Source organism: Pseudophryne corroboree, chromosome 2, assembly GCF_028390025.1.
Source record: "Pseudophryne corroboree isolate aPseCor3 chromosome 2, aPseCor3.hap2, whole genome shotgun sequence".
Taxonomy (NCBI): domain Eukaryota; kingdom Metazoa; phylum Chordata; class Amphibia; order Anura; family Myobatrachidae; genus Pseudophryne; species Pseudophryne corroboree.
The window spans coordinates 863,855,036-863,869,670 of NC_086445.1; the positions used below are offsets into that span (position 1 = coordinate 863,855,036).

The following is a 14,635-nucleotide window of genomic DNA, read 5'->3' on the forward strand; positions in this document are numbered from 1 at the left end:
GCGCTATGAGGCTGCAGGCTTCCCGCAGGACACAGCGTTACAAGGCACGGTGGAATTCTGGCGGATTAAATATACAGCAGCACAGTGTATAGGCAGCTATATATAGGTGACAGGTATTTATAATGTATTGTTACCTGTCCTGGGAGTAATAGGCTATTGAGCATATATTACTGTCTGTGAGTTTCACAGTATAATAGGCTATTGAGCCTATATTAATGGCTGTTATTATCACTGTATAATAGGTTATTCAGCCTATATATTAATGTTGGTGGTTATCACTGTATAATAGGCTATTGAGCCTATATTAAGTCTGTGATTATCACTTTATAATAGGCTATTCAGCTTATGTAAATGCTGTATAAATATATTAATGTCTGTAATTATCATAGGCTATTGAGCCTATATATATATATATATATATATATATATATATATATATATATATATATATTATTAATAGAGCATGTGTTGTACCCAGCCTGTGATTATACTGTATAATAGGCTAGATTAACACGGAAACATTTGTCACTTGTTCTGTGATTATCACGGTCAGCATGGCAAAGGGGCATTTTAACCATGCTTCCTGTTGTTGTCCAGGGTGTAATTCTGGAACATTCCTGCCCTACATCTCTAAGCCACCAGAGGCGCAGGGGTGTTAGTGGGAATTTGGTTCGGGTTTCACATGCCCATGTGAACTGTTTTTCACATAAAGAATACTCTAGTTTCTCTTCACATCAAATAAATCTTTCGCTTTTACTATAGATTTCCGTAGAGAGAAACAACCATGAGTTTCATATAAATATGCTGTTCAGCAATAAAATATATATATGACACATAACAATAAGTCGTGCAAGTGTCTGTCCGTTGCCTATTGTGGGGTCTGTCTGCATAGCGAGTAAGGCTCTAGCGCAGACTACAAATAATTTTTAAAAATCCTATGTTAAGCATTGGCAATTCAAATTACAAGAGCGGTAACATCGGAGTCTCGGAAGTTACTCCGCCAGCTCTAACAAAAGACAGTTGTTGACTGGTCTTATAATTTAATGCACAATTCTATGTCAAATCTCACACCGATAACTACCAGTGAGAAGGGTACATTAGACCAGCACTCAGATAGGGCGGGGTTTTTGACAACCATACATTGCTAAATCCCAGTGAGTCAATGTCTCCATTTTTACAGAGACTGAGTAGACTCTAACCACTATTTTATCGTTTCCAAAATGACGCGATCCGCCATTGGTAAATGCGTCTGTGTAAAACATTATAAAAACCCAGAATACATTTGGGTCACTAGACTCTATGTATGGAAACAATGAAAAAGAAGCTGCAGAGTATATCTGTAAAGCTTCTGCTAACGCCGGTTACTTTCATCGTCGCTAGTTTAAGTGCGACAAGGCCAGAACTTGTTGGTCCTAAATTTGATATTCAGCCATTACCGCAGCCAGTATCAAAACGGAAATACTGGTGCCGGCGTTTAATCTCTTTAGACTTCAGTTTTTTCAAAGACAAAACAGTCACGCCTTGTAACGACACGACGCTACAGTCAGCAAGCCAGTGGCTTGATGACCTCTTAGGCATCTCCATGTTCCAATTCTGGAAGCGCGTCTTTACACGTTACATTTGCGGGGTTTCCAGACATCAACTCATGGATGTCTCAGATATTTACAGATTAAAGGCCAAGACTGCCTCTGTCGAACGGTTTGGCAGGTTGCCATTTAGTCTCTGCTGGTTTTCAGCTGTTTTTATATCCAGGCAGTAGTACACCAACAGAGTCAGGGTTATTTATTCCCCTCTGTTTGGGGTAACAAAACCAGACAGCTCCGTCGCAGTCTCAATCAGCAAGTCACTTAATGCAGTTTGAAAATGGATTTTCTGCGGTTACTATTTGCATATTGGAGCCACAAAATTGCATAATTGCACTTGATCTTCACAATGCGTATTTACCCATTCCGGTTTGGTCATCACAGGTTCTAGCGTTTGCAAAACGCCACAACCATTAACCATTTCACTACCATTTGGCATCGTGTCAACGCCTCGGGTATTTACCAAAGTGATGTTGGTGATGATAGCTCATCTCAGAGTCCTGCCAGTGACAATCGTCCATACTTAGACGATCTGCTCATAAGAACTCTGTCTCAACAGAGTTCCTCTAACTTGCGCTACTGATGTATACTGCGGTGGCAGGTCAAGTTTTAAAAACAATCGCATCTAATTCCGTCTAAACGACGTCAATTCCTAGGTAAGATTATAAATACGGTAAATCAAAGACATTTACCTACTACACCAGCAAGAACAAATGTACATCTAGTAATTGGTGTAAAAGCCACGCACACTAGCGGTACATTGGTGTATTCGCCTGTTAACAATAATGATGTGTTTTCAAAGCGCTTTAGTTCGCCGGCCTTCACTCGCGTTTCCCACAGAGGGGCGAGGGTGTATATACTCTGGACAAGAGTCTCAGAGGTTCAGGAGTTGTAGTTAAAAAAGATCAGCGACAGAGTTCTAAAACGGATCACGACAGATTGCTGTCGATAAATGTCCTGGAACTCCGTGCAATTTTCAATGCACTACATGCTTCGCTTTCAGTCTGACCAAGTGCGGTCAGACAACGCAACGGGAGTTGCATACACAAGAACCAAGTAGCCGCATGGCAATGCAGCAGGTAACTCGAATCCTCTATTGCCCACAACACCATTATGGGAGGATGTCAACGGGGTTCATTCCGCGAGTGGACATCTGTTAGACAGATGATCTCGCCCGTCAGGATTTATATCCTGAAAACTGGACAGTAAATCCAGAGGTGTTTCATATGTGAGTACACAAAAGGAGTTACCCTCAGGTATACATGATGGCATCTCGCCACAATTACAAACGCTCAGTATGTGTACAGAACGACAGATCACAAGGGCAGTGGCGGTGGAGTCTCTCACATTCGTGTGGTCATACAGCATCGTGTATCTGGCTCCACCATTTTCCGCTGCTCTCTCCGTTGCGAAAACGGATCATAAGACAGTTCGTCACAGTCATACTAGTGATATCTCATGGGTTTCGGAGAGCTTGCTTCTCGAATCTCCAAGGAATACTGGCACACGATCTTGGTCCGCTCATAATACGTCCAACCTGTTACAACAGGGAACGTTCTTTTACCCCTAGTTACCTAAGTACCTATTACCTATATACCGCGGCTGCGGTTGACGGGGTGGGGGGTTCAGACCGCCCTCTTAAGAAAAGAAATAGGTCATTACAGTATCGGTTATACTTATCATGTTACGAGCTAGTAAGCTGCTTAAGGCAGCTCATTATTACAAATTCATTATTACAAATTTGGTGTGCATATATAGGTGGTAAAGCTCGGAAGTTTCCGACATCATCTTTCAAGTTACCCGTATTCTGTTATTTTACAAACAGGGTGGGATGGAGAACTGCGTTTATCTGCACTGAGGGTGCAGGTATCTGTGTGGTCAACTTATTTTCAAAGACGTTTGACTCTATTGCGTCGGTACACACCTTTATACAAGGTGTCATCAAAGTGCAGCCTCCATTTATCCCACCTACAGCGCCAGGCGACTTGAGGTTGGGTTCACATTTCTTACAGTTTTCCTATTTTGAACCCTTACAACAAATGGGGATTAAGTTTCTCACTTGGGAAAACATTTTTCTTCTAGCCTTAGCTTCGGCAAGGGTTTTGTTTTCATATTTGGGTGCCTTGTATTCCAAGCCACCGTATTTACGTTTTCTCATGACAAAGCAATCAGTATACCAATAGTGGTTCCTATGTTGACAGCACATTCTAGAATTCTGAATGTGGTACACGCATTACGCGTCTATATGTCCCGACCGTCTACAGTACGTAATACGGATACGTTGTTTGTTCTCTATGATGCTGCCAACTGGGGTTAGCCAGTTTTCTCAGCAGACATTATCCAGTTGGATAACAATGACTACAAGTCAGGCTTACTTTAAGGCTAAGTTACAGTCGCCTACGTCAGTAACAGCTCATCCCACAGGTTCTGTGGGAATGTCAGCCCCAGCGGGTCGTGGAGCGTCTACTACGCGGCTACATAGCCTTCAGTGCACCACGTTTGTGCACGTTTACACGTTATGAATGGTTGCGGCATCAGCATCTAGCTTTGGCTGCCTACTGTTACAAGTGTCAAACAGCTCTCCCGCCCACGAGGGAAGCTTTGGTACGTCCCAAGAGTACTCCAGTGACCCCTAGTGGATGAAGAAGAAAATAGGATTTTGGTACTTACCAGGTAAATCCTTTTCTTTGAATCCATAGGGGGCACTGGACGCCCACCCAGAGCAGTTTACCTGGGTTGTTTAAGCTCAGAGGAGCTTAGGGTAACAGGTTTTACCTTGTTTGTATTACGCTCAAAGGAGCTTATGGTAACACATTTTCACCTTTTTGGTTCAAACTATCAAGGTCTATCGGTTATGCTGTCAACTGCTTAGTTGACATTAACTTTATGGGTCAACTTTGTTGTTGTCCGGTATGTTATAGGAATTCTCCATTGTCAACCTCTCTATAGCAGTTCGCTCAGTAAAAACACTGGGTTCGTACACTGAGGTACTCTGGGATATGGAGGGGTGGAGAGTTCTAAATTTAAATATTCAGTGCCTTTGTTCTGCTACGCCGTCCATATCCCAAGAGTACTCCAGTGCCCCCTATGGATTCAAAGAAAAGGATTTACCTGGTAAGTACCAAAATCCTATTTTTGACACTGGGTCATATCAGGGATGCAGCGGCCTACCTAATGGAAACGGCGAGAGATATTGGCCTTTTGGGATCAAAAGCCAATGCCATGGCAGTCTCAGCTAGGCGAGTATTGTGGATCCATCAATGGAATGCTGATGCTGACTCCAGGAAAAATATGGAATCTCTGCCATATAAAGGTGGTGTCTTGTTTGGTGACGGTCTCGCTGATTTGTTATCTACAGCTGCCGCGGGTAAGTCATAATTTTTGCCTTACGTTCCTTCACAACAAAAGAAAACACACCACTATCAGATGCAGTCCTTTCGGCCCAATAAATGCAGGAAGGGCCGAGGTTCTTCCTTCCTTGCTATTAGAGGAAGGGGTAAAAGATCACCGGCCTCGGCAGGTTCCCAGGAGCAGAAGTCCTACCCGGCTTCTGCCAAATCCACCGCATGACGCTGGTGCTCCTCTGCGGGAGTCCGCACTGGTGGGGGCACGTCTAAAGCTCTTCAGTCAGTTCTGGCTTCGTTCAGACCTGGACCCATGGGTTTTAGAAATAGTGTCCCAAGGGTACAAACTGGAGTTTCAAGACGTTCCCCCTCACCGATTTTTCAAATCGGCGTTACCAGCTTCTCTTCCAGACAGGGAGGTAGTATGCGGCGCAATACAAAAGTTGTGTCAAAATCAGGTCATTATCAAGGTTCCCCTGTCACAACAGGGAGAAGGCTTTTATTCGAGCCTGTTCGTGGTCCCGAAGCCGGACGGCTCGGTCAGACCAATCCTGAACCTAAAATCCCTCAATTTCTACCTAAGAAGATTCAAATTCAAGATGGAGTCTCTCTGAGCAGTGATCTACATTCTGGAGGAAGGGGATTTTATGGTATCGGTGGACATAACAGTTGCCTACTTACATGTTCTTTTTTATCCTCCGCATCAGGCTTACCTGAGGTTTGCAATTCAGGATTGTCATTACCAATTTCAGACATTGCCGTTTGTTCTGTCCACGGCTCCAATGATTTTCACCAAAGTGATGACGGAAATGATGGTTCTCCTTCGCAAACAAGGAGTCACGATTATCCCGTACTTGGACGATCTCCTGATAAAGGCGAGATCCAGGGACCAACTGGTGCAGAGCATTACACTCGCCATGGCAGTTCTGCAACAATACGGTTGGCTCCTAAACTTGCCAAAATCACAGTTGATTCTGACGACGCGACTCGTTTTTGGGAATGATTCTGGACACAGAATTATAGAGAGTGTTTCTTCCAGTGGAAAAGGCTCTGGAAATTCAGAACCTGGTCAGACAAATTCTGAAACCAGCAAGAGTGTCAGTCCGTCAATGCACTCGTTTACTGGGGAAGATGGTGGCGGGCTACGAGGCCATTCTGGTTGGCAGGTTCCATGCCAGGGTGTTTCAGTGGGACCTGTTGGACAAGTGGTCCGGATCCCACCTGCACATGCACCGGAAAATAATTCTGTTTTCCCAGACCAGAGTCTCACTCCTGTGGTTGCTGCACAGCTCTCACCTCCTAGAGGGGTGCAGGTTCGGGATCCAGGACTGGATCCTAGTAACCACGGATGCGAGTCTCCGGGGCTGGGGGTCAGTCACACAGGGGGAAAACTTCCAGGGAAGATGGTCAAGCCTGGAAACCTGTCTACATATAAATGTTCTGGAGTTAAGAGCCATTTACAACGGCCTACTTCAAGCGGAACATCTGCTTCGCAATCTGCCCGTACTGATCCAGTCGGACAATATAACAGCAGTAGCGTATATAAACCGCCAAGGCGGAACAAAAAGCAGAGCGGCAGTGGCAGAGGCCACGAGGGTTCTCCGCTGGGCGGAAAGACATACAAGCGCTCTGTCAGCGGTCTTCATTCTGGGAGTGGACAACTGGGAAGCAGACTTCCTCAGCAGACATGATCTCCATCCAGGAGAGTGGAGTCTTCATCAAGAGGTCTTCACAGAAGTGACAGGTCTTTGGGGAATTCCTCAAGTAGACATGATGGCGTCTCGTCTCAACAAGAAGCTTCAGAGATATGGTTCAAGGTGGAGGGATCCTCGATCAATATCAGTGGATGCCCTAGTGACACCATAGGTGTTTCAGTCGGTGTATATATTCCCTCCGCGTCCGCTCATTCCAAAAGTGCTAAAGATCTTAAGAAGAACAAAGGTTCGGGCGATCCTCATTGTTCCAGACTGGCCAAGGAGGACTTGGTATCTGGATCATCAGGAATTACTCATAGAAGATCCCTGGCCTCTTCCTCTACGAAGGGATCTGTTACAACAAGGGCCGTGCGTGTATTAAGACTTACCGCGGCTACGTTTGACGGCTTGGCGGTTGAATGCCAGATCCTAACCTGAAAGGGTATTCACAGTGAAGTCATTCCAACACTTCTGCAGGCTAGAAAGGGAGTAACGTCCAAACATTACCACCGTATTTGGAGAAAATATGTGTCTTGGTGTGAATCCAAGGAGGCTCCTTACAGAAGAATTTCAGTTGGGACGTTTTCTCCATTTTCTACAGGCAGGTGTGGATGCCGGCTTGAAGTTGGGCTCAATTAAAGTACAAATTTCTTTCAAAAACAATTGGCCTCCCTTCCAGAGGTTCAGACTTTCGTGAAAGGCGTGTTGCACATCCAACCTCCATTTGTGCCCCCAGTGGCACCATGGTATCTTAATGTGGTGTTGCAGTTCCTTCAATCACATTGGCTTGAGCCTTTACAAAAGGTGGAATTGAAATTCATCACTTGGAAAGTGATCATGCTCTTGGCCTTGGCATCCGCAAGGCGGGTATCAGAGTTAGCGGCTTTGTCTCACAAGAGCCCTTATTTGATCTTCCATGAAGATAGAGCAGAGTTGAGGACTCGTCAGCAATTTCTGCCGAAGGTGGTTTAGTCGTTCCACATGAACCAACCTATTGTGGTGCCAGTGGCTACTGACGCCTTAGTGGAGTCGAAGTCTCTCGATGTGGTCAGAGCTTTAAAAATTTATGTCGCCAGGACTGCACGGATCAGGAAAACGGAGGCTCTGTTTGTCCTGTATGATCCCAACAAGATTGGGACTCCTGCTTCCAAGCAGACTATTGCACGCTGGATCTGTTCTACGATTCAGCAGGCTCATTCTACGGTTGGATTGCCGTTACCGAAATCAGTGAAGGCCCATTCAACCAGGAAGGTGGGCGCATCCTGGGCGGCTGGCCGGGGGGGTCTCGGCCTTGCAACTATGCCGAGCAGCTACTTGGTCGGGTTCAAACACTTTTGCAAAGTTTTACAAGTTCGATACCCTGGCTGAGGAGAACCTCATGTTTGGTCAGTCGGTGCTGCAGAGTTATCCGCACTCTCCCGCCCATTCTAGAGCTTTGGTATAACCCCATGGTTCTTATGGTTACCCCAGGATCCTCTAGGACGTATGAGAAAATAGGATTTTAATACCTACCGTTAAATCATTTTCTCTTAGTCCGTAGAGGATGCTGGGCGCCTGTCCCAGTGCGTACTGTATCTGCATTTATTAGTTCTGGTTATACACAGTTTGTGTTACTTTATAGTCAGCCTGTTGTTACATTGTTCAGGCCGTTGGCTGGAGTTCTGTTGAATGCCATGTTGTACGGCGTGTTTGAGGTGTGAGCTGGTATGTATCTCACCTTAGTTAATAATATATAATATATATAATAATTCCTTTCCTCGAAATGTCCGTCTCCCTGGGCGCAGTTCCTATAACTAGAGTCTGGAGTAGGGGCATAGAGGGAGGAGCCAGTTCACACCCATTCAAAGTCTTAAAGTGCCCTTGTCTCCTGCGGAACCAGTCTATACCCCATGGTTCTTATGGTTACCGCAGCATCCTCTACGGACTAAGAGAAAAGGATTTACCGGTAGGTATTAAAATCCTATTTTTTGCAAATGTATTAAAAATAAAAAACTAAGAAATCACATGTATATAAGTATTCACAGCCTTTGCTCAATACTTTTTGTTAATGCTTCTTTGGCAGCAATTACAGCCTCAAGTCTTTTTGAATATGATGCCACAAGCTTGGGACACCTCTCTTTGGACAGTTTCGGCCATTCCTCTTTGCAGAACCTCTCAAGCTCCATCGGGTTGGATGGGAAGCGTCAGTGCACAGACATTTTCAGATCTCCCCAGAGATGTTCAATCGGAATCAAGTCTGGGCTCTTGCTGGGCCACTCAAGGACATTCACAGAGTTGTCCTGAAGCCACTCCTTTGATATCTTGGAAGTGAACCATTGCCCCAGTCTGAGGTCAAGAGCACTCTGGAGCAGGTTTTCATCCTGTCTCTGTACATTGCTGCACTCATCTTTCCCTCTATCCTGACTAGTCTCCTAGTTCCTGCCGCTGAAAAATACGGTTTTGGCCTGGCGATGAGCGGTGACTGGTTTCCGCCAAACATTCACGCCAGAGAGTTCAATTTGTGTCTCACCAGACCAGAGTATTTTGTCTCTCTTGGTCTGAGCGTCCTTCAGGTGCATTTTGGCAAACTCCAGACAGGCTTCCATGTGCTTTTTACTAAGGAGTGGCTTCCGTTTGGCCACGTCACCATACATGCCTGATTGGTGGATTGTTGCAGACATGGTATTCCTTCTGGAAGGTTCTCCTCTCTCCACAGAGGAATGCTGTAGCTCTGACAGAGTGACCATCAGGTTCTTGGTCACCTCCCTTACTGAGGCCCTTCTCCCCTGATAGCTCAGTTTAGACGGCCGTCCAGCTCTAGGAAGAGTCCTGGTGATTCCGAACTTCTTCGATTTATGGTTGATGGAGGCCACTGTGCTCATTGGGATCTTCAAAGCAGCAGATATTTTTCTGTAAACTTCCCCAGATTTGTGTCTCGAGACAATCCTGTCTCGGAGGTCTACAGACGATTCCTTTGACTTCATGCATGGTTTGTGCTCAGACATGCACTGTCAAGTGTGGGACCTTATATAGACAGGTGTGTGCCTTTCCAAATCATGTCCAATCAACTGAATTTACCACATGTGGACTCCAGTTAAGCTGTAGGAACATCTCAAGGACGATCAGTGGAAACAGGATGCACCTGAGCTCAATTTTGAGCTTCATGGCAAAGGCTGTGAATACTTATGTACATGTGATTTCTTTGTTGCAAATTTTATTAAAAATAAAAAACTATCAGAAAAAAAAACTTTTTTTCACGTTGTCATTATGGGGTTTTGTGTGGAATTTTGAGGGGAAAAGTGAATTTATTCCAATTTGGAATAAGGCTGTAAAATAACAAAATGTGGAAAAAGTGAAGCGTTGTGAATACTTTATGGATGTACTTAATTTCTTAAATTAGTCCATTGGTTATACTATATGTAACGCCACTTCATAGATTACCCAAAAATCTTATTTGTTAGTAGGGTGTGAGAGTTCCCCTTCACAAAACTTATATGGTAAACGAGTACTGATTCAGTTTCTGTTGTTTTGCCCACATTTCAGATATCAATGAAATATAAAATCTACAACAAAAACTATTCTTTTGTACTGCCTCCATAATAAATTAATCTTTAATATAATTATAAACTTGGCTTCCCCACTGTTGCAGCGTCCTGGGTCTTCTCCTCTACTGCAGCATGCATAGTAATACATCAAGGTGTAGTTTACTGCAGTGAGTAGAATGCCAGGATTAGCTGCTAGGTACATTAGAAAGAAACCGAATGTGCAGGTTCTCTTGCATATTGACCACAATGTGTGGTACATGCACACACACTAATAATTTCAAACAAAAGAAGCTAAAACTTAGATGGAAAATACGTACAGTGTAAACAAGGATTAACTCTGTGGAGTCTGTAGATACTGATTATCTCTGCGTAATATAACTTTTTTTATTATTTAAAAAGCTAATAACTTATAATTGCAATCATTTTGTGGCTGCTTCCATTGTTTTACAACCTTGTGTCTGCTGTTAGCGCAGCAATGCAAAATTGTGTCTACTATTACACTGTTGTGTATGTTTCAGTGTTTGTCTCCAAAAATGTAGATTCATTTCTGCTTTTAGGGCAGCTACAACCAATCGTTGGGTGTGGGTATCATGCAATCAGACACCCTCTTCATAGAATCCACTGTGCAAGGATTGCAGGCAGAATTCTCAGAGACCTGTGCAGACTGCATCTTGCGTGTGCTGAATCTGATGCCGGTAGCCTCTAAGCATCCTGTGCCAACAGCACAAGATCCACTCTCTCCACTTTCTCCATGCCGGGAGGCCAGCTGCAAACCGGCCATTCTCTGGAAAGTAGATATCCGCGTGGAAGAAGTGAATCTGTTTACATTGTCCAATCTAGTGGGTAAGTATATAGTTATGATGTTGGAATGCAGCTCATATTTAATGACGTTGACAAAAGGAAGTTTCTCTAAAGGTTTGTGACTCTTCCAGATATGAAACAAAGTACATATTGGGAGTGTATTGGTTAATTCACCTTGCCTGTCAGTGCACATGTAACAGTTGAGTGTATTAAAGTATATGCCTTTTAACCTTAAGCCTTCAAATCCATCAGCCAGGGCATTATTAGTCGGCAATGGCCTGATCTCTGTGGATTACTGTTGTTGTGGGCACAATAAGTCTTTAAATTCCTGTCTACTTGTGCTTATAATGACGAAGATGCAGAACTAAGTTGCTTAAACTGTGTAACAATCTGTTAGGTTGGATGTTTGTACCTTGCATCCCTCCAAAGTATACCTAGGTGTATGGCTGAAAGTTACTCCTTTCTCCCTATTCACCATTATACCCTAGCACAGAGATCACAGAATGTATATCGGAATTGGGCAGATGGTAAAATACTATAGTTTGAGTTACATTGCTTCCCAGAACAATATCCAGAGGGAAATAGGTCACTAGTGGCTGTGTTAGGAATAAAGACTATGGCTACGGCTGATGTCCACTTCTGTCTGGCTTGGTCAGTAGGGCTGCAGCCTTGTGAAGGCGTTACCACAATCCCACTAATGGCGCCTTCTAAACTGCACTTAACGTGGTCCTGTCACAATAACTGCTTATAGCAGCATGCTCTGAGCTGGATGACTGCCAGAATTTCCAGGTCTAATTATTTCATTATTTATATATTTATTCATTAACAGTTTCATATATAGTGCAGCATATTCCGTTACGCTTTACAATTAGAACAACAGTAATAAAACAAAACTGGGTAAAAACAGACCGACATAGAGGTAGGAAAGGCCCTGCTCGCAAGCTTATAATCTATAGAATTAGTAAAATGCCAGGAAACCAGCAGTTAGGTGTTTAGATGTGTATAAATCACTCAGCATATAATATATATTGTTATGATACAGACTATAAATATGTTATGTAATTTATGCATGTTATTGAGTTTGTGTTTTTTGTTTTATTAATTTATTTTAAAGGTGCCTCTCAGGTGAGGATAGACCTACTTACCCTAGCAGGCAGTGCAGAGATGTGCAGTCTGAGCCTGCAAGGAGTGGCCTTGTCTCTGCTGAAATCCATCACTGAGAAGATGGAAACATGCTGCAAAGCCCTAGACATTAATGAACCGCTGCTCTTTTTCTCCATAATGTCTTTGTCTTACTACACCACTATACGCGCCTTGGAGGTAACTTACAGCTACACTTTACCACTCTTGCTCATTTTAGTATGATCATCACACATCCATTTACCTTTTTTATTGATGTTTTGAGGAATGTGTTTATCCTGCTGAAAATAACCCTAGAGAAAGATACTCTGGACTGTGTAATAGATGGCTTGTGTTCTTTAGCTTCAGTGTAGGAAATAGCCCATTGGTTTTCAGATGTATATATGTAATTAGATGAGATACAAATATTCTGCAACATAAAGATGTGTTTCTTTGCTGTCTGCAGGTGCAGTGTGGGGAAGAACTGGCTCTGCAATGGAGTCCCTGGGATCACATGTACTTGTATCAACATACTTTGTCCACCATGCAATGCAGGAATCTGCTCTCCACAACCTTAGCTGAGAGATTCCAGGTTTCAGAGATGGCCATCCATGATTCACCAGATGATTCACCCCAGCAGGCTCGTAGTCCAGTTGCAGGCAGTCCTTCTCCTAAGGGAATGCAGATTACACTGGAGTTGAACTCAGTCAGGTTGCAAGCCACTGTTTCTCCGGAGAACTATTTTCTAGTCAGAGCTCAGAACATCTGCCTTAGCCAGCATGGGGGCGCTCTTCAGTTGCGCTGCCCTGAAGTAACGGTCAATGCTGATGGAAACAACATATTCCTGTTTAAAGACATTGATGCACAAAGACTGCCTGAATTGGAAGACATGCTGCTGCACCGCAGCCACTTCAACTCGCTGCTGACAGAGAGGAACCGAGCCTGGGTGCTGTCTTTTAGTAATGTTTCTATGGAGTTTCCCCACCGTTATGACTTCTCCTGCATACTTGACCAATCCATAGGGGTTCAGAAGTGGCTGAAAGGACTCCACCGGTCTCCACGAACTGGACCTGAGCCTCTTCCACCAGACCTTGTGCTAAGGGTTAAACAGTTTTCTTTTGCATTCTTAGATGATGTCTTTGAGGTGAAGCTGAGAGATAATTATGAGCTAATGAAAGATGAGAGCAAAGAAAGTGCAAAGAGGCTAAGACTACTCGATGACAAGGTAGTTGCCTTGCGCAAGCAACATGGGGAGTTGCTGCCAGCTCGAAAAATCGAAGAGCTTTATGCATCGCTGGAAAAGAAGAACATAGAGATATACATCCAGCGTTCCCGTCGCCTTTACAGCAACACCCCCATGAGAAAGTCTCTCCAGACGTGGACCATGGCGGACCTGGAGATAGTTGCCTTAGCAGATGAGTCACTACATGGGTCGGAGATGGTGCTGGAAAATATGAAGGACATTGACAGTATCAGCCCTTTTCCCTCTGAAGAGCTACCACTAGTAATCCAGTGGTGTCGCATGATGAAGTGCTCTCTAAAAACATTTTATGGTGAGTGTTGCATTAATTTACTAAATATATTTAGGTCATATTTCCTGAAATAATTTTGCAATTTATTTTTTTCGTTTTGTAAAAAAAAGAAAACCCCAAAAAACATTTCCTTCACAAATAACTTATTTGTTCTATACTCTCATTATTGCCTTTCTTAGTTGTACAAAGAGCATTGTCCATGTGACTACTATCCTATGCCGTGTGTTCAGGGTAGTAAGTACTAAGGTAAACGCCACAGGAATACCGAAAAGTGGGCTATCACCAACTAAGGTGGTTATTAACATAGCACAGTTAACTATAAGTAGGGTGTGGCAAGGAAGGTAGATAGTAACTAGGTCGACAGTGTCTAGGTCGACCACTATTGGTCGACAGGGTCTTTAGGTCGGCGTGGTTTAGTTCGACAGGTCAAAATGTCGACGAGAGTTTTTTATGTGGGCGGGTGTTTGTCGTTTTCTTCGTACACCGGGAACCCCAGTAAGTGCACCGTGTCCCCATGCATGGCTTGCTTTGCTCCATTCCCAATTGTAGTCCACGTGGATCGTTAAGTATGAAAAGGTTCAAAAAAAGAAAAAAACCGTGAAAAACTCATTTCGACCTTTTGAACTGTCGCCCTAGAACATGTCGACCTAGAGACCCTGTTGACCTAGTTACTGTCGACCAATAGTGGTCGACCTAATTACTGTCGACCTAGAGACCGGATCCCCTATAATTATTCCAGTCTCAAATGCCATAATTTTTAAGGATTGGAAATGTTAGGATATTCTGAAGGCTATTTATGTAGCGTGAAGCCCAGTTCTATTTTGAGGCAATAAAGATAGTGACAAATGAATTGAGCACATGTTAAAAGGTTTGCGGAATGGGAGGTATGTGTCAGAATTAGCAACTGAATACATGCGTGATGCCACTCTGGGTGCAGTTTTGATCAGAGCCGAAGGAAACTTTCGCCCTGGGCGCCACAAGGTCTAGAACCGTCCCTGCTGGTTAGTCCACCAAAAGCATTAGGTATTTCTGTTCATC

The 14,635-nt window shown here is 43.8% G+C and overlaps 1 protein-coding gene and 1 pseudogene across 2 annotated transcripts in view; both read left to right on the forward strand.

The window, feature by feature from the left end:
- BLTP2 (bridge-like lipid transfer protein family member 2) overlaps positions 1-14,635 on the forward strand; it is a 177,109-nt gene that overhangs the window by 58,326 nt on the left and 104,148 nt on the right. For both annotated transcript variants that reach the window (XM_063955868.1, XM_063955869.1), the window contains exons 14-16: positions 10,703-10,988; positions 12,061-12,266; positions 12,532-13,618. In XM_063955868.1, coding sequence (XP_063811938.1) covers positions 10,703-10,988; positions 12,061-12,266; positions 12,532-13,618 — 1,579 coding nt within the window. The remainder of the gene's footprint in view (positions 1-10,702; positions 10,989-12,060; positions 12,267-12,531; positions 13,619-14,635) is intronic.
- On the forward strand, positions 714-815 carry LOC135054182 (U5 spliceosomal RNA; annotated as a pseudogene).